The sequence below is a fragment of the Leucopleurus acutus genome (genome assembly GCF_964270905.1).
Source record: "Leucopleurus acutus genome assembly, chromosome: 10".
Taxonomy (NCBI): domain Eukaryota; kingdom Metazoa; phylum Chordata; class Mammalia; order Artiodactyla; family Delphinidae; genus Leucopleurus; species Leucopleurus acutus.
In genome coordinates this window covers 91137786-91163768 of record NC_139153.1, presented here as the reverse complement: position 1 = coordinate 91163768, position 25983 = coordinate 91137786, and the positions used below count along the sequence as shown (strand labels likewise).

General features: G+C 40.5%; 1 protein-coding gene across 6 annotated transcripts in view; it reads left to right on the top strand.

Annotated features, from left to right (window-relative positions):
* The window catches only part of RNF144B (ring finger protein 144B), a 154207-nt gene that overhangs the window by 75539 nt on the left and 52685 nt on the right, over positions 1 to 25983 (top strand). For 4 of the 6 annotated variants that reach the window (XR_014326512.1, XR_014326513.1, XR_014326514.1 and 1 more), the window contains 5 exons: positions 634 to 723; positions 2143 to 2990; positions 7921 to 7974; positions 12507 to 12716; positions 13704 to 13844. Coding sequence is in view for 1 of the 6 variants with exons in the window: in XM_082848236.1 (XP_082704362.1) it covers positions 634 to 723; positions 2143 to 2283 (231 nt within the window). In the remaining 5 variants the exon portion in view is untranslated. Of the gene's footprint in view, positions 1 to 633; positions 724 to 2142; positions 5838 to 7920; positions 7975 to 12506; positions 12717 to 13703; positions 13845 to 25983 lie in introns of those variants that run through there. The other 2 variants (XR_014326515.1, XM_082848236.1) reach the window with 2 other exon arrangements.

Genomic DNA, 25983 nt, shown 5'->3' with positions numbered 1-25983 from the left:
GCCCGAGGACGTTGCTTCCCAAGTCTTTTTCCCAAAATCCAGATCTATGTAATCAGCTGTCTTTTGAACAGTAGTGCTTAAATGTCTCAAGTATCTCTCAAGTTCAACACGTCCAAACTGTGGTCATCATCTTCCCAATAAAATGCATCTCTACGTTGTCACTTCCCTCAATAAAGCCTTCTATGCAGTGCTTCTCCCTCATCTGTGATTTCTTCTCCCTGTTTCCCCATCTAGTTAGTTACCTTCTTAATTCTTCATGGCTGTATTTACCTCTTCTCCATCTCAGCCACTGGCATTTTATCTCAGCTGATTGACTACGAAGCCTTTTAGCTGCCTCTTTCGTGGTCCTCTCATTCCATTCTAGCTCTGCTAGAGCTACCTTTCAAAGGTAATTGGTCTGGTCATTAATCTTGTTTAGAATCAATGGAGTCTCAAGAACTATCATCTGTTTTCACTCGATGAGTTGTAAAATTACTAAGATACTGTCTAAGGATTGTCAGCTTGGAGTTTCCACAGGCTGTCGTTAATATCACCAGAAAGAGCCTTTGCTTCCAGTGAGGTGATCTGATGGGGTTCGTATCCATTTCTCAACTCAAAAGTGCATGTTTACCGAAACCTCTCTTTGCTTTTCAGAATGACATTTTCCTCAGACATTATGACAAAGGGCCGTGTAGGAATAAGCTCGGCCACTCGAGAGCCTCAGTGATGTGGAACCGAACACAGGTACCCTGACCTTGAAAGGAGCGTGAGAGAAACCAGACTTAGGATGGGTTAAAAAGCCCGCCTACTTATCCTCCCCACTCCATTCCCTATTTACCCAGCCCAGCCTGAGAGGTTCTGGGGAACTTCTGGGGCCTGAAGTTAATTCATGAGCACAGTCTCCTAGAGGAGAGGTGGAGGGGCAGGGCGACAGAGCAGCCAAGTAATTAACAGTGACCAGCAGAATGAAGATGAATGCTCGTTCTTCCTGAAAAAATGGAGAGAATGACCTTCCCAAAGCCCTTTGAGGCATATTTGCTATGAAAGGCAGGGCTCTAAAATCCCATGAGCCAGACTTCCCTGGTGGCACACATTGTCCGCCTGCCAATGCAGGGGACACGGGTTCGAGCCCTGGTCCAGGAGGATCCCACATGCCGCAGAGCAACAAAGCCCGCATGCCACAGCTACTGAGCCTGTGCTCTAGAGCCCGTGAGCCACAACTACTGAAGCCCGTGCTCCTAGAGCCTGTGCTCTGCAACAAGAGAAGCCACCGCAGTGAGAAGCCCGTGCACCGCAAAGCAGAGTAGCCCCCACTTGATACAACTAGAGAGAGCCCATGTGCAACAACGAAGACCAAACGCAGCCAAAAATAAATAAATTTATTAAGTAAAATAAAATCCCATGAGCCCCTGTTGGGGCTTAGATCCCTCTGTACATATCATTGTGTGTTTACGTGGCAGGTTCAAAGGGAGTCCTGGTTTATTTTTAATAGTATTTATTTGTTTGTTTGTTTGTTTGTTTATTTCCGTGTTCCTTTTGAGAGAGTCAGTGTTCATAGCCTAGTAACCATTATTAACATCCCTCTAAGACTGTTGAAGAAACAGGTAGAGAGCCAACACCAACAATTCATGATCCCACTGGGCTTTGCGCCAGAGCCTGAGTTAGCATTTGGTTTGTCCTTCCGGGCACTGGCTAGAAGGTCCCATAATTGTAACTGCTTTATGTGCCTGAGATGGTGTCTTAGTTCAAGCTGCTATAACAGAATACCCTAGACTGGGCAGCTCAAACCACAGATTTATTTCTCACGGTTCTGAAGATTGGAAGTCTGAGATCAGGGTGCCAGTGTGGTTGGGTTCTGGTGAGGACCCTCTTCATGGTTTACAGATGGCCATCTTCTCACTGTGTCCTCACATGGCAGAGAATGGAGAGAGAAGCAAGCTCTCTGCTGTCTCTTTTTATAAGGGCACTAATCCCATCATGAGGACACCACCCTCATGTCCTAATTACCTACCAAAGGCCCCCATTTCCAAACATCATCATACTGGAGATTAGGGTTTCAACCTATGAATTTTGGGGGGGGACACAAACAGTCCACAGCTGATGGTAGAGTGTACACATAGGAAGATTGAACTGCTGAAATAGGCTTTTCTTCTACATTTCCAGGTGGTCGGGATTCTTGTGGGGTTGGGCATCATTGCCTTGGTGACTTCACCCTTGCTGCTCCTGGCTTCCCCATGTATAATCTGTTGCATCTGCAAGTCCTGTCGGGGCAAGAAGAAAAAGCATGACCCATCCACAACCTAAAGATCTCCGTTCGTATCCATGTGCCACAGATGTCTGGGTTATACGAGACAGCACAGTGATAAAGCCCCCCTTAGTGAACTCGCCTCCCCCTCCTTGCCAGACTTTGGAAGTGCCTCTGTGTCCAGACTTTGAACTTGCCTGCCCACCTTCGGCATCCAAAAAGGCCAAGCGCTGGTGCGTATGTTCCTGTGTAAAGAGAACCGAGTTCAACAGTCCAGGCCATGTCTATGGAGCGTGTTGGAAAGCTTTGGGGTTGATGGGGAGGAACTAACACACCATCATGCTATCGTCTGAAGGATCCCACTGGACTGTTCAACTTCCAGCCACATTCAAGGAGCCTGAATGAACACTTGGTGTAATAAATGTGCTGCCAGTTATGACAACACACGTGCTAACTGAGAAGCCAGAGTCTGTTGTGTTGATTTGACCATCATGAGAAGCATGAGGAAAACCTCCTGTAGGAGGGGAAGGATCAGACTGTTTAAGGGGAAATTCTTATAAGAATTGTAATTCTTGTAAGAATTATAAGAGAGCTGCTTATCTTAGGAGCTGATATGGCGGTTCTGCCTCTGCCGGTTAGCGGGTGTGCTGATTCCCCAGGAATTTGGCGGAAACACAATAGGTTTCTCCTGTGTGGTCTCAGTGTCAAGCAGGAGAAATTGCTATGCAGAGGGAGTTGTCCCTTCCCAGGAAAAGGGCTGCAGCAGGTAAAACAATCTGGTCTAATGTAGTATCTCTCCCCTGGGTGATGAACTTTTCTTACAGCTAGTAGCTGTGGTCTGCAGGATTGTTTTATATGAAGTATGGGTAAAGTGGCAGAGATTCAAAATCATCATCACAGGTATCAGGGACCTTTCTTGAGCTCTCTGTTCATGCACCCAACAGATTTAGCATTGGACCTGCAAGTACACACCGAGAGTGAATATTAAAGTCCATAGGTATATCTAGAATCTGTATAACTTGCTGCCTACCTAGAGTTTCTATTCATTGGGCATGAATGGATTTACCCAGTAGTACACACAAAATAAATGTTTACTTAAAAGTCATTCTTCTGGGATGGTTATAATATGGTTTATTATAAATCAACCTAAATATTTTTTGCATATTATATATGTAAATTTTGGTTACAAGTTCATAAGTTCCCCAAAGGTTTTGACTCATAAACGTAACTCTTTTAAAATAGTACAATGTGCCATCCCAGTTTGTAAAAACGCTAATTGATCATCAAGTTGTTGATGTTATTTTCAGACACAATTCAGAGCAGCTCTCTTCCCAGCAGCAAAGTTTTGCTCTTTCAGCATCTGTTAGGGCAGTCAGAGTACTTTTTGTATGTACAGGGCACTGATAAAACAACAAAAAATATCTGAGAAACAAAATGTAAATGCTTTATGTATCTTAAATAGTTTGGGTTCGTATCACCTCATTGTGGCTTATTTTTCCCATTACTCTATTAGTCAGATTTTGAATAAATGAGTTTTGAAAAGACAGTAACTTTTACTATAGTTGCCATTAACAAAGTAACCTGATGCTTCGTGAGAACCATGTTAAATGTTAGTGGACGGCTCTCCTTGAAGCTAGGGGTACCACGTCAAGACCTATCAGGACCTATTTTCTGAGGTAACTGGGTAACTAGACTATTAAATTGCTGCTATCCTGGACCTGTTATTAAAGAACGATGCTTTGCCTATGTAATGGATTGTATTCTAAGTGGGGATGTATATATTTAAGAAACTTTAATTCACATGTACATATTGATATCTGATATATGTATAGTACATCTATTGGTTGTGTACATTTTTATTTACTGTCTGTATAGAACATAGATGAGAACTCTGGGAAAACTTTTGAATGGCCACCAACCCCAAAATATTTTAAATTATTCATTAGGAATTTCTCAATATTAAGTGTCTTTATTTTCCTTTGAAACTCTAAACACTTCAGGAAAACAAATCAATCTCTTCTTCTAGCACTGTATTTCATATTAGTACAAATATAAATGGATATATATTTGAGTAATTTGCTTTTTCTTACACTGCCTTATTATAGTACAGGGCATTTATAACTGCTCAGGGGATCACAGGAACTCAACTGAAATTGAATTTTTGTACCAAGAATGTCAGTCATGGCAATGTACTCCCCCATATTAATACAGTCTTCAAGCTGGGTTCCACAAAGAATCTTTAAACAGGGGCTGATTTCAAGTAACCTAAAATTCTATGTTATCTGAGGCAGAGCTCCTGAATTTGGAGTAAAAGTGGAAGAAAGCATCTATGCTATTATTTCCTTGACAAACTGAAGGACTATGTCTTCTCACAGAGACGCTATAAAAGAATTAGCTTACTTTTTTTGTGGGGAGTGGGAAGTGTTTGTCAAATAGATTTAAAATAACTGGATTTAGAGGGACTTCCCTGGTGGTCCAGTGGTTAAGACTCCGTGTTTCCACTGCAGGGAACACGGGTTCGATCCCTAGTCAGGGAACTAAGACCCCGCAAGCCATGCAGTACAGCCAAAAAAAATATATAACATAAAATAATTTAAAAAAAGAACTGAAGTAGAGAATAGCTTAAAATAACTGGATTTAAGTTTTTAAATGTTGAAAAGTGCCTGAAAACTGGTGATTTCTTCCTTAAAGCGCTCAACTATTTGGCCTGTGTGAGATTGTTGGAATCAACAGGAACAGGTTGGTTGGTTAAAACCCACTTATATCTCCAGTGCATCAAAGGGTGAGATGCAAGCCAGTCTAGAGATTGTGTTTATAATGGGGAAAGCTGGCAACTTTGATAACAGAGACTGATGTTTTCATTTTGTATAACTGGCCAGAGAAAGGGTTTACCCTTGTCGCCTTCCTCTGTTTGTCAGCTCTGTCCTTCCCTAGTGATTCTCTGTCCGTCCTAGGAAGAAATATGGGTCTATCTAATTATCTTTGGATGTTGTGGCAGAAGATCGTTTTGTTTGAAGTAGTGTAGTCCATTTGAAATAGAAATTAAACAAATCCTTCGCCACATTGTAATCTGGATGGGATAACTCACCATCCAGAAAAGCTATTGGATGTAATTCCATAACGTTTAGCTGTTGCCCCTTCTAGGGATTTTTTCCATTGTTATTAGGCAGGGAGGTGAAGAGGAAAACCACTTGGAACCAAGTTTTAGAATCTTAGGCATCCTATTTGTTCATGCCATGGATGTTTGCTCCCGACGTGAAATCCCTAGTTTGAAAGAGGCCTTTGAAAAACCAACAATTCACAGTGTGAATTTTCTTGTCGCTGGCATCACAAAAATCTCACCTATTCAGGTTTGAAAATCTACATGTTTATTTGAATGTAAATCACCGTTTCTTAGAACCCCAATTGTCTCTTAAAAATTATAGAGAATCTAGGGCTTCCCTGGTGGCGCAGTGGTTGAGAGTACGCCTGCCGATGCAGGGGACACGGGTTCATGCCCCGATCCGGGAAGATCCCACATGCCTCGGAGCGGCTGGGCCCGTGAGCCATGGCCGCTGAGCCTGCGCGTCCGGAGCCTGTGCTTCGCAACAGGAGAGGCCACGACAGTGAGAGGCCCGCGTACCGCAAAAAAAAAAAAATTATACAGAATCTAGATATGTATTACTTTAGCCTTCCCTATGCAGTGCTTCTAAAAGACTTTCTGTTCATGAACAGATGCCTTTATGTATATAGAATATGTGTATATGTGTAGCTTTCAAGATAGTTTCAGAATGCCTTTGATGAATGACATTTTATAAAGCTGTTACGGTTGATATCTATAGGCTGTTACATCTCATGTTGATTCATCATCCAGAAAGTTTTGTTATGTATTTAAGAAATTGCTGTAGTATTATATTTTTCCAAGTATTTGAGAGGAAAATAGCTGTTTTAGTCTCTCTGGCCCCAATAAATGTGGAGCAGGAAATCAAGTGTGTTATTTTTTGTTATGCTGCATGTTTTTAGACACGTTCAATTTTATCATCCAGGAGCCAACCAAGTCATTATTAAATCTTAGGTTCGGAACTGACAAAAAAGTAACCTAATCTGCAATACCATATATGGAAGTAACTCTTGCTACCTTGTTTCTTAAAAGAAATAGGAGCGGGCTTCCCTGGTGGCGCAGTGGTTGAGAATCTGCCTATGCAGGGAACACGTGTTCGACGAGCACTGGTCTGGGAGGATCCCACCTGCCGTGGAGCAACTAGGCCCGTGAGCCACAACTACTGAGCCTGCGCGCATCTGGAGCCTGTGCTCTGCCACAAGAGAGGCCGCGATAGTGAGAGGCCCGCGCACCACGATGAAGAGTGGACCCCGCTTGCCACAACTAGAGAAAGCCCTTGCACAGAAACAAAGACCCAACACAGCAAAAATAAATAAATAAATCAATAAACTCCAACCCCCAACATCTTCTTAAAAAAAAAAAAAAGAAATAGGATCAAGTGTGATGCCTTCACTTGTTGCAGACTTTCTGTTGTGTGTGTGATACTTCACTCTGCCAATGCACAGGCATTGATCATTATCCAGAAAAATAATCAATAATTTAGGTCTTTGATCATCCTAATAAAAAATGCCAGGCATCAGAGCTATCAGTTCTATAAAATACGTGTTGGGCTCCGTGTGCTCTAAGGTCAGTTCTAACCTCCCAAAAGTATGGTAGAGGAATGTGTTTCCTTGTTATGATTTTTAAAGAAAGGATTTACAGGTAGAGGGTTAACTTCAGGTCATTTCCATTTGATTAATATTCAAGGCAGGACTCGCCTGAAGTTGAGTGCCAGAAGTTGCTTAACAAGTAGGACTTGTGTCTCTGCAAAACTGGAAACTCACATTCCTATACTGGTGTTGATGCCTTTTTGCTGAATGTTACTTGCTTCTAATATGATACCTGAGCACAAAGGTTTACAACTGACTTATAATTCAAATTTCATTTTCTAAGCATTCAGTTTGGAGGAAATAAGATCATTTAAAAACATTTTTGGGTTATCGTTTCTTAATTTGCTTAATCGTCTCCTAGAATGTCAACATTATTTCATTTTTAAGGTGTGCTTATTATTTGCTGAACTTGAATTTTCATTTCCAAAGAATTATTGAATGAACCATTTTATACAGCAGTGATTTTAATTAATCCCCTAACCAGCAAACTCATTGCAATGTAAATTATGAATCTAGTGAGTTTGGTGGAGAATTATAATTAGGTTTTCCTGTAATTCAGTTATTTTCATTGTTAGATAATAAATCTAGGTATTTTTTGGACCCTAAAGATAGTATCCAGCTCTACATTATGAGAAAGAAATGAATTTCTTTGAATAATAATAACTATAGTATGTTTTATTTATATATTTTTGTGTATGCTTTTTAAAGAACTTTTGAGAACAATATTATGAAATAAGTGGGGCAGATATTGGATCTACTTCATAGAGAAAGCAATAGTTTTGTGTACATGTCCTGCCAGGGGTCATACTATTTATAAGTGACAGATAGAAAAAGAATGCCACAGGAGTTCCCTGGTGGTCTAGTGGTTAGGATTCTGGGCTTTTTACTGCTGTGGCCCGGGTTTAATCTTAATCTGGTCGGGGAACTGAGATCCTACAAGCAGCGTGGCCAAAAAAAAAAAAAAAAAAAATACCAGCTAGTAATTCTGAGTTTTCCTTTACTCTCAGGTCTGTGAGTTCCAAGAAAATGTCCTCCTCTTCCAATTGCCTGCATCAATGGAGGTATGTATAAAAGAATGTGTTATTTCAAATAATCATTTAGAGTCTGTATTTTGGTGTGTCTGACAACATGCCTAGGGCAAAGGGCCACCCCCTGAGATCGACCCCAATCACTCCCTGGGGTTCATCTAGAGAAGGGCAGGAGACAGGAGACAGATGGTGATTCCTTAGAGAAGTAATGCAGGGGTGTGTATCTGATTTGCTATTGGAACTAGAATTATAGCTGCGTCCATGTACTTACTCCAAAAGCCAAAGTGTTTATCTCTTCCCCACAAATACGAGGTACATTGTCATCAGTTCCTTTTAATGTTTACAATCAAGACTCAACGTGATTAACTCAGATCCAGATTCTTCCGTATTAACATTACTAACTTGTACTCTAAAGTGTATTTGTGGCCTAGAATTAAATAAATCAGTCGATTGGCAGTTTCAAAAGCAAGAAAAGAGGCTCTAAATAATGAAATTAATGAATTTCTGATCTGTGTAAAGACGTGCTTTGAATTCCATTTTCTGCATAAACTTTGTCTTTCAGTTTTATCAGCTTTCCTTTTTCTGTGTGTTATAACTAGGATTCAGGCTTTTGATGAGAAGCAGATTAAGTCTAATGTTAGCCATTTTATCTTGTGGTTCCTTACTGACCTGGCGTGATTTGAGGGGGTATATTTTCTTTTGGAGGGAGTGGATGGGTGGTTGACATTAATGCTATTGAACATATTTAGATAAAATAAACATGAAGATTTTCTTGAGGTGAGTTGTGAGACATCTGATTATTCATCAGCCTGGGCTGATTTTTTTTTTTTAACTTTTTTTTTTTTTTTTTGCGGTACGCGGGCCTCTCACTGTTGTGGCCTCTCCCGTTGCGGAGCACAGGCTCTGGACGCGCAGGCTCAGCGGCCATGGCTCATGGGCCCAGCCACTCCGCGGCATGTGGGATCTTCCCGGACCGGGGCACGAACCCGTGTCCCCTGCATCGGCAGGCGGACTCCCAACCACTGTGCCACCAGGGAAGCCCTGGACTGATTTTTTTGAAGTCAAGCCAGTTTGTTTCACTAAAAGCAAACAAGTCCAGAAATCCACCCACTGCCCTGCATGGTGTGTCCCAAATTCCAGCCTGGCCCTTGGACTTTGGCACCACAAGGGTACGTGAACAAAGTTGGGAGAGTGTTGGTAAATCTGTGACACCCCAGGCACAGAACCAGCAGGCGATGTCCTCTGTTCTCCCTGCCTTCTGCTAGTCCAGGTGGTGTGGGGTTGGGGGACAGACACCCAGCTTTAATAAGTGGCTTCAGTTCCAGGCCTGGCTTTGCTCTTGACTGGTGCTGTGGTTTGGGGCCAGCCATTTATCACATAGTGTCATTTTGTCTATTTTAACTCAGGCTTAGGAGGATAGGATGAGATCACGACTGTCAAAGTGCTTCTAAGTGTTCTTTGTTAGGAGGGGAGAGGAGAGGGAGCCATTGTACTGTGTGTGCTGTGGCTGTGAGTGTGGGTGATGAGTTTGTAGTCAGACATTCTTTCCAAAGGAGAAAAGAGAACTAAGGGGGGGGGTCCCCAAAATATATTTCAAGCTTGTGAATGTGTGTGAGGTAGGCATGACCTCCTCAGTAAATATGTTGTCTTTTTAGATTTAAAATATTCCTGGGCTTCCCTGGTGGCGCAGTGGTTGAGAGTCCGCTTGCCGATGCAGGGGACGCGGGTTCGTGTCCCGGTCCGGGAAGATCCCACATGCCGCAGAGCAGCTGGGCCTGTGAGCCATGGCCGCTGAGCCTGCGTGTCTGGAGCCTGTGCTCCGCAACAGGAGAGGCCACAACAGTGAGAGGCCTCCATACCGCCAAAAATATATATATATATATATTCCTTCATGTCACTTTTTCACAAATATTTCACAAGCATGTAGCTAATTTTATGCTCCATTAAAATGGAGGATATGTGGAGAAAGAAATGCGTTCATAAAAGCACAAGAAGTTTTTCTTGGGGGAGGTTTATGGTAAAAACTTGCATTTACAAGATTTCTTATGGTGTGCAAAGTACTTTGAATCACATTTCCATTGGCTCTTCATACTATTCTGGGAAGTAGCTATTAATATGCCCCTCCCCCAATTTACAGATGGGAGCTGAGACTCAGGGGCTAGGTGACGTGGCCCAAGTTCATAAAGTGGGTTGGTGGCAAAGCTAGAATTTGAACCCACATCTTGCATGAGCCAGCCTAGGGCCTCTTAGCATTATTTTAATTTTTAAAATAGTGGCTTAAAGCAACACATTCATTAATCTCAGTTTCTGTACATGATGTAGTTGGGTTCTCAGCTCAGACTCTCACTGGGCTGAAGATCAAGGTGTTGGCCCAAGTGTGTTTTAATTTGGGGCTCGGGGTTCTCTTCCAAGCTCACTGGTTGTTGGCAGAATTCAGTTCGTTCTCATGCCTTCTGTGTGGTGCCCTCCATCTTCAAGCCACGTCGAGTCCTTCTTATAATTCAGATCTCTTTGACATCCTCTTTGGCTGCATCTTTCTGACTTCCATAATTTTAAATTATAAAGTGGCCAATGGGAACATGTTTGTCATTTTCAATAGGAAATTTAACTTTTTACCATTCTGTTTCCCTGCCCCTTGAAGCCAAGCAGTTTGCAGACGTGATAGTATCAACTAGAAGAAATCACAAACTCAGGGAAGAGTTAAAAGCAATATCTAGCTTCCTACAAGGGAACTGTTGATCTGAATTTTCAGTTAAGCCTAGCATGGCCAAGGTTTTAACAGTAACTCTGCTTCTGGCTGGCGTCCTTGAGAGGTGTCCTTGGTCTTTACGTGAGACAGATTTTTCCACATGGGCTTAGAAGAAAACCTGATCTCATCTTTCTGAACAAACCTTCAGAAGATTCAGGATTGGACTGAATCTTGTGTTGGATTCAGGAAGGACAACTCCTTTCAAGAGTTGACTTAAAGTACAGGATGGTGTTTCCACCCAGGTCAGACCAATAAAGCACTGGATTTCAGTTAGCCAGTTGCTTCCTGTTGTTGAAGGACCTGCACTGAAAGTCAAGGTCATCACCTCTTCCATTTTCCTGCCCCAGTGCAGGAATACAGACCCTGACCAGACACTTTAGATGTTTTAAAGTAGAATGGCCACTTTTCTGACTAGAAATGGAAGACTAGAGGGAGACGTGAGACCTCTACTAGTTCCTTTTGGCTTTGGACAATTTACAATTTATCTTGGCCTCAGTTTCCTCATCTTGAAAATTGGAAGTGATTATTTTCTAAGTCCACTTCAAATCTAACCTTTTGTGTGAGATGGAAAAGATTACTAGCACCCATTGTGAGCCTCACATACATGAGAATAGTACACAAAAGGGAAATTCTCCTTATTAGACAAGGAACTGGTAATTACCGGAAGAAGCTTCCAGGCATAAAATTATAGATAATTCCAGAAGCATGTGAAATATAGTACAAGTTTATTTAAAATAAGCAAATTCAAAGAACAATGGTTGAACTTGGTTTGTTTACAGCTCTTGATGGCTGAAAAGACAACAAAAGTTGTTTGGGGAATTTTCAGGGATGTGTTTCCTCTAGTACTTATATTAAAAACATCAGAACCTCAGTATCCTTATTTTAAACACACAATGGACTATTTATTCTGAGTGCGTCAGTCTGAGGAGTCTTTTTAACATTCAGTTGCTTGGTATTGATTAATTTATCTCTATGTTTCCTATACACATGTCATGTTCTGTGAATTGAATTAAATTTACGGCACATATGTACATGTGTTAATGGATGTGTTATAGGATAGTATATGTGATAGTATATTTACCTATCTATATATCGTGTGTGTGTGTGTGTGTGTAGTAGATAGATAGGTGGATGGATGGGCACATCTACTTAGGAACAAAGAAATTTTTATTCACTTAATAAATTTTATTTTCAAAAGTAGAACACAAAACTACTTCTGGATTTCAAAAACAGTAAACTAAAAAGCAAAAGCTAAATCAATATTCAAAAAATGCTTTAAAATTTTGACTTTTAAACATTTGAGATTTAATTTTAAGAATGGTCACACTAAAACTCATTTCTAATATTTAAATCTGGTGTCACAAATATATCATAACCAAGCAAGTAAAATAAAGACTTAAATCTTCAGGTTTAATTTCTATTACCCATTTTAATGAAAACAAAAATGTGTGTTGATTGCATCTTAAAATAAAAATGGGGGAAAAAAAGGGAAATGACTGTATTCCTTCCTTACTGCTCATTCATAATCTACAGGGTATTTCTCGAATGTTTCCACATAAACATCCTCAACTGATATAAGAACACGAACTCACCCTTGGAAGGAAGAGAATGACCTGAAAGCATTGCCCAAAGTGAACCGCTGAGGACTAGAAACTTTTTGACATCACCTGTTTATTTTTTAATTTTGTCTTTAACATTCATCTAAAATTAGAATCTGCTCCATATTATTTTGATTTCATTTTAAAGATAACATTGTAAATTACCTAAGTAAAATTCACTTCTTAAAGATGCTTCACCTTTGCCTTGTTTCCTCCAGGACATGGCCCATCTGTAGTTGAACACACTGAAGAAGGCAAGTCTATTAGGTTACCATTCTCATTATGAAGCATGTATTCAGTTCCGTCTTTGTACAAACAAATGTGTGGCGATTAGTTGCCTAAAGTGACTCAGTCTGGTTGAGGAAAAAGAACACATCAGGCTATAGAAAGATAAATAACCGTATCAGGTCATGCCTGATAGATGACAGGTGAGTGGCTGAGCTATGTGTTGGGAGTAGGTGGAGGCGGATAGATATTGCTGAAACTTTTTGGTTAGAGCTTTACAGGGACGGTACTGGATCAGGGCTTTGAAAGGTTGTTAGGATTGTGATTGCAGAGAAGGAGACAAGGGCATTATGGAGAGGGGGCATGATGAGAGCAAGGTGGCTTGAGGATTGATAACTAGCCTAATTAAGCCGAAACAAAGCACTTGTAGAACAGAGGAGAGCCAGAAAATGATGAGGAAAAAGAGACTCTTGGGTGCCAGGCTCAGGAGTTGGTGGGTTCTTATTACATTGGGGAGCTGAGTAACAGTTCTGAGCTTGAAGGGTGACACGTGCAAAGGTACACTTTAGCAGGTTAATCTGACAGCACTGTGCTGGTTGAATTGCAAGGGGGAAAGCTGGAAGTAGCATGACTAGTTAGGGGGACCCTGCACTAGTCTAGAGGTATCACTTAATGAAGACCTGGTCCAGAGAAAGGAAAAAAAGCAAATGAGAAAGATGTTTATACGCACACATATATGGTAGTTTCATATATATATATATATATATATATGTAGCATTTTGGTGGTTATATCACCTACAGAATAAGTGCTTTTAAAAAGCATTACAATATCATTTTCTTAGTTGAACATCATCACTACATTGAATCTTAAAGCCTCTGTACAATTGCTATCAGTTTTTACCTAGAGCCAGTTTAGAAAAGGTTTTATTAATGTGAGGCTTACTCATAGGATTTTCCCTTAAATCGTTTTTGGAACAAAACGGAGAATAAATAATAATTCCTCATAGGGCATGATGAAAGAGCCAGACCAAACATAGAAAAATTGTATGGGGGATATGTTTCTACTTGGTTTTAGGTAATAACTTTAGGTAATTCATAAGAAAGTAGAGAGCACAGGAGAGTTTCTTACATTAATGAATTCATTAGGGTTTAAGAAATGCTTTCAACCAAACTACCTTCTCCTTTTTTAGGGAAAGCTGGGAACACAAAGTACACAACCAGCTTGACAAAGACCGGAAATGGAGCCGAGTTCTGAAAGTCCTTTGAGGAAGTTAATTGACCATGTTGTTTTCATTTACTTGGAAAGGAATTCCCTTTGAAAGTGCAGTGAGGTGTGTCTTTCCCCTTTCTTAGCTGCCACTCTGTCTGATAATAAGATAAGCTGATGTAATCTTATGTTATATACTTTAGTATTTATTGTATGTGAAGGACTAAAGCTTTTAGCAATATCACTTAGTTCAGTGATTCTATTTTACAAAGGATGATTAACCTGTTCTCATTAGAATATTCTTTTGCCCTTTGCCCATGGAAACCTTTTGCTCTCTGTACATCGGACACAGTAGCTGTTGGAGCTCTGCTTACTACAGCTGAACACAGATGCCAGGGAGGAGAGGGGAAGAACACTGAAATTTGGCCAGTTTGGCGGTTTGTTAATCAATACCCATTATTTCAGGAGGAAAAAAAGGAACAGCTGCATATAATGATCAGAGACCAACATGGCCATCCCTATAATGAATAGCAGGAGAACGCAGCCTCTGCCACCCACCCCCACTCCCCACAGTTCTTTTTTTAATAATTTTTTAAATTTATTTTTGGCTGCATTGGGTCTTCGTTGCTGTGCACGGGCTTTCTCTAGTTGCAGCTAGTGGGGTCTACTCTTTGCTGCGGTGCACGGGCTTCTCATTGCGGTGGCTTCTCTTGTTGTGGAGCATGGGCTCTAGGTGCGTGGGCTTCAGTAGTTGTGGCACGTGAGCTCAGTAGTTGTGGCTTGCGGGCTCTAGAGCGCAGGCTCAGCAATCCCCCCATAGTTATTGCGTGCTGGTCAACTGAGGTTCGGGAAGGAAGAGTAAAACTTGGAGGAATGCTTGGACAGTTTTCCTAAGTTCTTCCATAGACATTGGTATATGTAAATCAATTGTTAATAGTTTTGTTGTATTGAGAGGGTGAAGATTTGAGTGATATAAAGAAATCTTTTATAATTAAAAACAATCTCTCATTCTCAGAATGATGTTTTTATCTGGCTTCCTCTCAGTTGTTTCTTTTTGTTTGTTTGTTTTTGTTTTTTGGGGTTTTTCTTTCTTTGTTTGCTTTTTCTTAATAGCCAGATATTTGTCTGTTTTCTTTTTCTTAGTTTTTTCAAACAAGGAGTTATTGGATTTATTAATTTTATTTTGCTTTCTAATTCATTAATTTATTTTAAATATATTTTCTCTACTTAATTTTTAAATTGTCTTTATTTACTTCTTGGGTTAAATGCTTTGCTTATTTTCGTTCTTTCTTGTTTAGCTATAAAAGCATTTAAAGCTATGATTTTTCCTTTCAATACAACTTTGATAGCATCCAAAATATTTTAATAAATGCCACTTAAGAACCATTTCTTTGGGGACTTCCCTGGTGGTCCAGTGGTTAAGACTCTGTGCTTCCAATGCAGGGGGTGCAGGTCCAATCCGTGGTTGGGGAACTAAGATTCCACATGCCGCATGGCGCGGCCAAAAACAAAAGCCAAAACAACTATTTCTTTGTTTGCTATAGTCTTGTGGGTCTTGTGGACACAAACCTCACTGGCTCTCAGAGCTGGGTATTTTGGGGGTCATCCTTCAGGTGGAAGTCCTAGTCCTAAAAGTTGAGGTGTGCTAGATGTTTGTTCCAAACTCTGATTCCTCAGAGAGAAGCTGGGAGTTGTGCATTCCTCCTCAATTGTATGTCACTGTGCCAGGGGTGGGGTTTACGGTGAGAATATATCTCAGCCTTTCCTACCCACTTCCGTGTGGGTGTTTTCTTGTTTGCCTGGTGTGTAGGAGTTGATCCGCTCATTTCTAGATTTCTTTCAGAGGGAATTGCTCTGTGTGTAGTTGTATATTTGCTGTGTCTGTGAAAGGAAGTAGGTTCAGGAGCCTCCTATGTCACCATCTTCTTCTGAAGGGTACAAAGTTTGATATATAAATATCAAATCTTGCTTATTAATACTACTATACAATTCCATGTTATCTTTGTTTGCTATTAGTCTACTTTATCTACATGAGAGGAAGGTATTCGTTTCCCTCTCCCCCCATGCTCTCATTTTTATCAATTCCCTTGTATTTCTGGTGGGTTTTGCTTATGTGTTTTTAAAACTATTTTATTTAAGTCAAAATAAAATTCATATTTTAATACATGTTAGCATATATTAACATCAAATTTAAAAATATAATAACGTAATAACAACAGAGCCTCCGACCTCTTCTTTCCATCTTTAGTCCACTCCCCAGGCAACCTTTAATCAGTTTGGTTTTGTGTTCATCTAGTGATGCCTCTGTAAGTCTAAATAGTATGTATACACCACAAATTCTTGTTTGGGAAGTTCCTTTTAATATAACCACAATATGAATTGATTTCTTGCTACTAGTTATGAGGATTTAGCTCACTTATACAAACTCCCTCCTATCCTTCCTACCTCCTCCCAATATTGTTACATCATTACTTTTAATTCCTTTCTTGGTTACCTTTCCAAGCTTAAGAATTAAAACCTCCATTTCCCTTTCCATCCACTAGACTGTATCTTGACTCCCTACTTTGTAAAAAAGGCTATTAACATCCTTAATCCCTCCTTCCTCCTTTTCTCCTCACCCTCTCCCAATTTTAATTTGTAAAATCTATCAGTTGTACTTTTAACGTTTTTAGTAAAAACAAAGGAGAAAGTATAGTATAGTGGCAAGACCTCTGCCTCTAAAGCCAGGCTATCTGGAGGTTTGACCCACACATTACTATCTGCATGACCTTGGGCAAGTTATACAACCTCACCATGCCTTACTTTTTCTACCTATAAAATAGGAATAGAGGCTGATTCTAAGTTCAGTATCTGATACATAGTAAATTCTCATTAAATATTTGTCGTTACTGTTATTTTTATTGTTATCAATACATTTCAAGACAGATATTTATTTTTTTATTTTGTCTTTTATGTTACACTTTCAAGAGATTGATTCTAAAAATTGAAACCTAGTAAATATTTTCATTTTTATAAATACTTGTTTTCTTTTGGAGTCAAGCTGTGTGGTATGATTATATTTCCTTAATAAAAGAACCACTTAAAGGAGAATGCTCAAATGGATTGTTCTTTCTTATACTTCACTAATTGTTAAAAATGCTACATTTTCCATACCTTTTTTCTTTGGTTTTTGTTTATCCTGGAGTTTCTGATTGCCTTTTTTTTTCTCTAATTGATAAAAAGAAACATGTATCTATCATTAGATCATTATCACTTTTAAGAGTCTTAATGATTCTGTATTTTACTTGAGACTTACTCTGTTCTTTGTTACAGAATCCATCAAGGTACTGTTCTAACTGGTTAATTTCCTTTCTATTGGTACATGACTTTGTTATATAACTTTCTGCTTTTCCCTGAGTATATTTTATATGTTTTTTTATTGCGCTTGTGAATTTTATCGTATATTCAGGTACTTCCTCTTCTCAAATCCTGTCTATTCTATGGTGTGTACTCTTCCCTCAGTGACTTCCCTCCCAGATCACCACTTCTTCCTGCCTCAATGTATACTTTTAGGCCAGCTCCATAGCTGTCATGCTGAGACATCTTTTCTTATTCCTGGTTCTGATCTACTATTTCCTGGGTCTCTTGTCTTCTTTTTCTTGGTTAATCCCCTTGTTTTGCTGGAGTAAATCTTCAACTAAAATGTGTGGGAGGCAAACTTTCTTAGTCCTTCCTCGTCTGAAATTTGTTTAGTCTTCCCTCACAATAGAGAGTTTGGCTGAGTATTGAATTTTAGATTGTAAATGCTTTTCCCTCAGAATTCTAAAGATATTAATTTCATATCTTAGTTAGCCTGTAGGGGATTTATCTTTCGCTGTTCTTAACTTTCAGAGTAATGTTTAGAGTTATGAGTCCTTTTCCTTCCTCCTTCTTCTTAGTTGGTAAATCTTTTCAATGTGAACACGTTTTCTTCTTAAGCTCTAGGAAATTTCCTTCTATTATTTCTTTGCCTCCATTTTCTCTTATTAAACTCCTATTATATATTAAATCCTCTGTTTTAATCCTGCATGTTTCACCTTCCCTCTCATGTTTTCCATCTTTTTGTTCTCCTTTATGGGAGACTTCCTTTACTGGTACCTTTCAACCGTTCTATTTTATTGTGTATCTTAGCAATCATATTTTTAATCTCCAGTAATTATTTTTAATGTTCATATTCTCCTTTTGCAGAACATCCTGTTGTAGGTGTAATATCTATTCTAATCTCTCTAAGGATACTAGTCAGAACTGTACTTTTAAAAAAGTTTGCCATGGTTTACTTCTTTTGTGCTGCAGACTTCTCTCAAATGTTTGATGTTTCTTAGTAGTCTGTTCGTATTTAGATGAATGAATTAAATGATCAGATATTCCTAGGGGTTCTCACAGTGGATGATATTAGATAGGCAGTAATTTTTGATTGGTGAGCTGGAGGTCCTTGTAGGAATGGTAAATTGGCTATGACTGTCATAAATTAGAAGTAATGACAGACCTGTAGTGGTAAACTATCATTTGGCAAATGGTTTTGTTCTTCTGTTTAATAGATTTAATACAGTAATCTTTTATCTAGGAAGTATAGAGCCCAAGAGGGTCCCTGGGATGTCCTCAGGAAGTCTGTCAGTACTGAAATTGTGTGTAAAATTGTGTTGCATATATATTTTTCTGGAAAGAGGTTTCCATAATTTTTAGGAGGCTATGACACTAAAAAGATTAACAGTATTCAATAGGAGCATTTATCATTTAAATTCTGGTGGATAGGTATTTCTGCATAATGCTGGAATTAGAAAAAAGCATTCTTTTTGTTGGTTTTTAGTAAAAGGAGAAATTTTGTTTTCTCCTACAAATAATGGATTTGAGTGTTTTAATGTATAGTTGACATTTCTGAGCTTGAGACTGAGGCATATTTCTTACTGAAAAGCCTAAGTCACTCATTACATGGAAGCCCAGAAGAGAATATTAAGTAATTTCCAATGTACGTGGTGGCAGGATGAACATAAGCTGGTCTCTCCTTCTGACCACCCAAGTGGCCAGCTACTCTGAATGCTTTTTCTTGTACCTTCATGTTTTGGGTCCAAACTAGCTAAATCAGGGTCTTCTAGAGGTTTTCTCTAAATAAGCTAGTGAGCGTTTACCTGTCCCTAAACAAATCCCACAGATCTGCCTACCTAAGTTTGGCAATCAAAGCCCCGTGGCCACTAGCAAGTTTGCCTCTACTTTGATCTGTGATGTGTATGACACTATATTCTTTGGCTGCTCTAAAGCAGACTGCCAATTAGATCCAAATGTGTCAGCCTTGGAGTGGGTGCTGGTGGCCAAGTTTCCATTAGTGGTTACTACTGATTGATGCCTGCAGCATTCTGTTCATTTAGAAATAGAAACCTATTCTCATGTTTAATCTTGGGGTTGGGAGAGGAGGTAATGGTGGGGTTAGGGGGAGAAAATCCCAGAACACAATTAAATCTTTATTTATTTAAATTAAATCTCTTTATATCTCTCAACTTTTAACTTCTGTTTTTCCTTTAACACAGGAAAGACTCAAAATAATAGGAGGTTGTGATTCTGTTGTTCAGATTAGGGTATGCTTTTTATTTTCTGAGGTATAGAAGGTTGAAAGGAAGAGGAAAGAAAGCCACATTTATTGGAAAACAGCTCTGTGTCTGCAACTGTGTTAGATACTTTCATGTGTGACCACACACGTGTACTCTAACAGTTCTACGAGTTAGTGTCTGCATACTGTTGAGGCAATCACGGTTCAGAGAAGAGGAATAGAAGAATATATTCCTTCTATATTGCATACATTATAAGTGCCAAAACAAATTCACACAGGTATCTGTTGGATTCAATAGTCTGTGCTATTTCTATTCCACTGTATAACAATGTTAGTGATTATGGGGTTAATCCCTCTAGCATCTGAAAAGAGCTTGGAAAAAGCCCCTATTGCATAATGAAAAGGGGGATATTTAGGCTAGACGCTTACCTGTGGGTCACCATAGACAAATATAGAAAAAATTAAACCAGGGGCCTAATTTCTAGATTTCAGCTTTTGCATTCATACTCAGAAATGGACTGGGGTTTACTTTTCTTATCTACACTTGGGCTAGTTTCTTGAAATCAAATCATTGTTCTGAGAAGTAAACTACACCAGGGGAAAGGATGGAGGAGAAACAAACAAACCTCTCTTCTTTGTTAATGAGTCATATTGTCTACACTTGGTTTTTCATTGACACCAGCTGGGGTGGTTTTTGCCCATCTCTCAAGGAGGATCCTAATGATGATTCATGGGGTCTGCATCTCATTTGCGGTACCAATTAATTCTGGAAACTCAAAATGCATTCAATTGAATGTATGTTTAAAAACATTTTTTTCTTTCTCCCCCATGCTTTTTTTGGGAGGAGTGTAATTTGATATTTGAGACTGTGTTACACAAAAGTTGGTGGAGTATACTTCACTATGGCTCTTCAGAAAAGGGAGGTTTATTGTAACCAGAAGTTTTAGCAGTGGTGAATAGCCTGGAGCAGAGGTTGGTGAACTTTTTCTATCAAGAGCCAGATAGTACATATTTTAGGCTTTGCAGGTCTATGTTCTCTGTGGCAACTTCTCGACTCTGCTGTTGCAGTGTGAAAGTAGCCACAGACATTATGTAAACGCACAGGTGCAGCTGTGTTCCAATAAAACTTTATTTACAAAAACAGCAAGCGGGGCCAGATTTGGCCTGTGAGCTGGAGTTTGCCAAACCCTAGCCTAGAGGATGTCTCAGGTTTTTCTACGTATATAATATCTACCACCAAGCAAATAGTAAGTACTCATTAAAAGTTTTATTTGTCTTTTTTTTAAATGACTAAATGCATATACAAAGGAACAGAAGAACTCTTTCACTATGGTCTGAATTCATGTATTGAGATTCATATACTGGAAACCTAATGCCCAAGGTGAAGGTATTTGGACATGGGGCCTTTGGAAACTGATTAGGTCATGAGGGTGGAGCCCTCATGAATGGGATTAGTGCCCTTATAAAAGGGACCTCAGAGAGTTAGCCTAATCCCCTCCCTACCGTGTGAGGTCACAGCTAGAAATTGGCAGTCTGCAACATGGAAGAGAGCTTTCACCAGAACCCTACCATGTTGGCACCCTGATCTAGGACCTCCAGCCTGAGGAATGTTGAGAAATAAATTTCTGTTGTTTATAAGTCACCCAATCTATGGTATTTTGTTATAGCAGCCAGAACAGACTAAAACATCTTCCAAGGCTTCATTACTATCAACGGTGTTATAAAATAAGGAAGGAGTCGGTAGGAATACTCAATTTATAGATAGAAGAATAAAGTATAAGAAATCAGGGCCCCTAGAAGTTGTGGGCAAATTTTTCTTTAGAATTCAAGGTTTTTTTTTTTGGCTGCACCATGGGGCATGCTGGATCTTAGTTCCCAGACCAGGGATCAAACCCCTGCCCCCTGCATTGGGAGCGTGGAGTCTTAACTGAACCACCAGGGAAGATCAGAATTCAAGCTTCTTGACTCTATTCAATGCTGCATTTGCTGAACTCCCTTGGTTTCATATTATTTTATCATTTATTCTAAGGAAAGCTGCTTCTTTCAAAGATAATACTCTTCATTTCTGCTGTATCAGATAAGGTTCTCTGCATTGTAATAGATGGAAGAGCCTTCAAACAGACTTAAACAATACAGGGAATTTACTGGCTGATGAACTTGAAAAGTCCAGATGTGAAGTAGGCTCCAGACAGGCTTTACTCAGTCACTCAAAGTTACCAAGCACCCAGTTCCTCTTTGCCTCTGTTCTGCCTGCCACCTGGGCGTCTTCACTCTTAGATTCCACCCTGTGGGATATCCCTTAAGGTTTTCTTGTTTGGGGATGGTGGCGTGGGCAAAGTGAACTTCTCAAACTTCTGCTAACCTTGACCGATTAAGGAAACAACATAGATAAGAATGGACTAACGTGTCCTCGTTTGGTCACGGGGAGCAGAATGAAATTAGGTAAGTTAATGGAATATTTGGCGGTCTTGAGCACTGGGAACAAACCAGACAGTAGATGCATTCTATGGAAAAGAGCACCTTTGGAGGTATGTAAGAGCCTAGCAGGGATGCTGAGCCCAAAACCATTTAGAGTCACTGGAGTCTAGGTAGAAGTTGGGATATAAAGGTGGATGAACAAGTAGGGAAGAACCAAATCCCGAAGCCACCTGAAGCAGTCAGCTTTTATCTCCAAGACAAATGGGCCTTGCTGAAGAATTTTGAGCAAGGGAGTGATGGAATTGGACTTGAACGTCAGAAAAATTATTCTGACAGCTTTGTGGAAGGAGGTTCAGGGAGAGGCAGGAAGAAAAGCAACGAACTTAATACAACCAGCCAGCCGCATAGAGCTTAGCAACAACGGGATGGAGAAGAGAGGAAGGGGAAGAGAGCCATTTAGATAGAGTTAACCCCCTAGATATGGGGAAAAGTGAAGCAGCCAGAATGACTTCTGGGCTTGTTTCCGTAGCTGGGCCCAAGGTGGTGCCATAAACTGTGATGGATATGAATAAACATGTCCCTGTGCCTTGGTCTTTGAGGACGTGTATGTGGGGGTCTGGGCTGTATTGTGTATTTTCCCAGATATATTAACCCTAATAGAGGTGACAATCCCCAGATATTATCCTAGTTGCGCAAGCCAGGGTGGGATCTCTGCAAACGTCTATAACTAGTTTAAAGCCTCGGTTCCTACCTCCTTTGAGAAGTGCAGAGTGCGGGCCAGATTGAAATCAGATGTAGCCACAGAGCCCCTGGGCTACTGAGCCTCTTCAAATAAGCACTGGGTGAAATCATTGTGGGGGGAAACTGACCTTTCTGTCTAATCTCCTCAGGCCGCTCTTGTTAATGGAACAAACTACTCGTCAAAGCCACCTGGCCCTGAAAGGAAAACAATGCCTTTCTTTTGCTTTTCTAAAGAGCCTGGCAGGAGGATTCACCGTATGCAAATGCCTTAGGCATCCTGGTGGGGAGGGACGGGAGGGGGGCAGTCCTGAGCCCTGTGTCCATCTGTGACTCAGCCAGGCCTCACAAAGAGCATTCTCCAAACCTGCAAGGGAAGAAAGCGAGTTGAAAGGAGCCTTGTCATTGTTCTGGCCATGGGAACATATGTCAGAAACATTGTTCCAGCCGCTGCAAAAAGCACTGCTTCCCGGGCAACATCATGCATTACATTGGTGACAGTAGCAGCTGCAAGGCTAGCCTGTGAGTGACCAGAGGAAGGGTAGGTGCACGGAGAGAGCTGAGTGGGCAGTCACAATTTTGCAAGACACCCTCTGCTTCTTCAGGGTCTCAGCTTAGCCTGCCTCCAAAGGCCTGAATGTTGGGAATGTGGCTGGGAGGCAAACTGAACGTGTGATTTAATCAAGTTTGGTTCTTTAGCTAGAAAATGCTTTGAGATTATGGTAAAAAGGACCCTAAATTGAAATGCAGTGTCATTCTCATTAGCAATCCAGGAAGACTTTGAAAGCTCCAGTGTGAGTGAGCTGATTTTCAGGTAAAACCAGTCTCTCAAGCATAGCTGAGGAGGTGGTGAATGGGCAAATGGGCAGATGTGGCAGACAGAGCTGTGAAGTACAGCTATGAATGTTACAGAAGGAAGTTTTTTTTGGTTTTGTCTCTAGCTTCCTTTTTTCTCTGGCCGTTCTGTTTCTTTCCTGTCTTAAAATGTTCTCTCCTGATATCATGGAGAAGAAAGAAGTCCCCAGGACTTGATTTTAGGCACAAATGAGCAACTGAAGCCGTCCAGAGGACTCTGGTCAAGCCAGTTCAACTACCTGAGATGAATGTGCGTGATGGGTCAGGCACTGTGTTACGAATGGAGCTCAGGGGAGGGGTGATAACAGTTGAGACACAGTCCACGTTCTGAATGTGCTCACTGTCTGTGGGGGAGGATGGGCATCTTTTCAAGTCATTGTAACACACATCCCAATGTAGTAAGGGATCTGGGGAAGGTATAAACAAACTAGCAAGCAATGCAAAGACAAATAGAAGTATTCTGACAAGAGACCTGGGGAAGGTTTCAGGAAAGAACTGACATGGGGAGAGAGAGCCAGGGAAAGCCAGCGACGGTGAGAACAGACAGTATTCTTGCTGAGGAGGAGCTAGAAGGTTCTGAGAGGAAATACAGCTGTGAAAACTCTGTTGGGATAGGTGACACAGCAGGAGGCCATCTATGATTAACTTGCTTCCCTCAAGGTATTGGAATTTGGGACAGTTAATCTTTCATAGTTAGGAAAAGTTAACACCTCACTGAGTGTTGGAATCAGGCTAAATCGGGTTGGATTCTCACTGGGGTGTTTCCATAGGAACAGACGAGGCCTCTGACCTTTCGTTAAATGGCTCAGCCAGAAAAGGAGGAGAGTAGAGTTTTTCCTGGTCTGTTCTTCCCTAGTTAATATTTATTGAGAGTCCTTCCTGGGTGCTGTGGAAACCACCTGATTACGAGGAATGTGGAGTCAGTTGGAGGAGATACAGAAGTCGTTTTTATTGCTTAGAATATGAAACTGACATTTTTCAGAGCCCCTGAAGGCACTGAAACCATTCATCTAATAAAACATTTCTCTTAGGCCTTTACTCTGCAAGCAAAGACACAGAACAGTCCTTCTGGAGGCCTTGTTTCACATATTCTTTGAGACATGTGTTTCCGAACACTGAGTGAATTATGCGTTCGCCTCATTTTGAGTCAGTGACTGCTTCTGGAGATGATGTGGATGGATTGTTTGGTAGCGCTTTTCAGGGTCAACAGAGCCCCACCTAAGAAAAGTGGGAAAATGCAGAGGCCAGAATCCCTACAGCACTACAGAAGGGGTGGTGTGGGGTGGGAAGTGTGGACAGGGCAGGAAGTCACATTTATTGAATATCTTTGTAGGTACTTTGTAGGCACTTTGCTAGGTACTTTGTAGGCAATATATTCATTACTTTTTGAGACTCTTGAAGGAAATAGCAGGTATCCCTATAGAATGATGAAGGAAGACTGAGAGGTGAAGTAACTTGCCTAAGGCCTATCTACTGGGCAATGATGCAGCCATGATTCATAGGCCAGAATCCAGGGCTTACACCACCCTGCCGGGGCTGCTCCCAGGGCAAGTGCTGCTCTATCAGAAAACAAACAATACTGTTCTTTTATTGGGCTAATACCAGGAAAAAAGTGAGGGCAAACGGTACTACTCCACCAGCAACCTCGCTACAGCTAGGGCAAAACTTTCAAACTTTTTTTTGTTCAGCACTGTAGTAAGAAATATATTTGACAAGAAGATCCAGTACAGTTTTACATATAAAATTTCAAAAGTTTTATGAAGCGATTCTTACATTCTGACTGCGAGGTGCTCTGTTTTCTGTTGAAGTAATCTGTTCTATTCGTTTAGTTTAAAAAAAAAAAATGCTGATCCTGAATCTCCAATTTGGGGGTGGCCTTAGTGAAAGCACTCGTTGGGGGTAACAAATTGGACATTTATTTGTAACGTTGGACAAAGGAATTTTGGCAAGTCTTTCCTCTTTTGCATATACCCCTCTGGCTAAAAATACAATGTTACCCTTTTATGATTTATTTTTCCCCTAAAGGCTGTCTGGTTCTATTGTTCATAAAAGAAATAGGTAAACCATTTACCTGTCTCCAAGAACCTTTCCCTCATGTGTAGGGATACAGGGCAGGGTAGATTCTGCTTCTTCTACCTTCCTAGGGACAAAGGGCTCCAGTCAGCCCTCAATCAAGAGGGAGTTCTGAATGTGAGGAAGCTGATTATGTCTGCTTTTTCAATTATTTTCCTTGTCCAGGTCATGTAGAGAGAATTTCTCTCATGACTCCTATCTGTGAGTAAATAGAACGTTTAAAGCCTCACGCTTTTACTTTAATCATGGAAATATTGCTAGATTTGGTTGAGGGGATTGGAGAGAGATAGGTGGTATTTAATGAGGTGGACTTTACAATTCCATTCACCCTGACAGGAGGGGCTCTGATAGGAGGATCATGTTTGCCAGGTTGGTGGGAAGAAACCTGTAGGAATCAATCATTCTGAAGGCACTTTGCATGCTATGAAGTGCCAGGCAAATATGAGGAACTATTGCTATTAGGTGTGATGCTGAGTAAGAGCAAAGCTCTTTATCTTGTCTGTAAAAATGGCAGGTCTTTTCTTTTTCTGTTGTTATACATTTATTTATTTATTTAATTTCTGGCTGCATAGGGTCTTCTTTGCTGCACGTGGGCTTTCTCTACTTGTGGTGAGCGGGC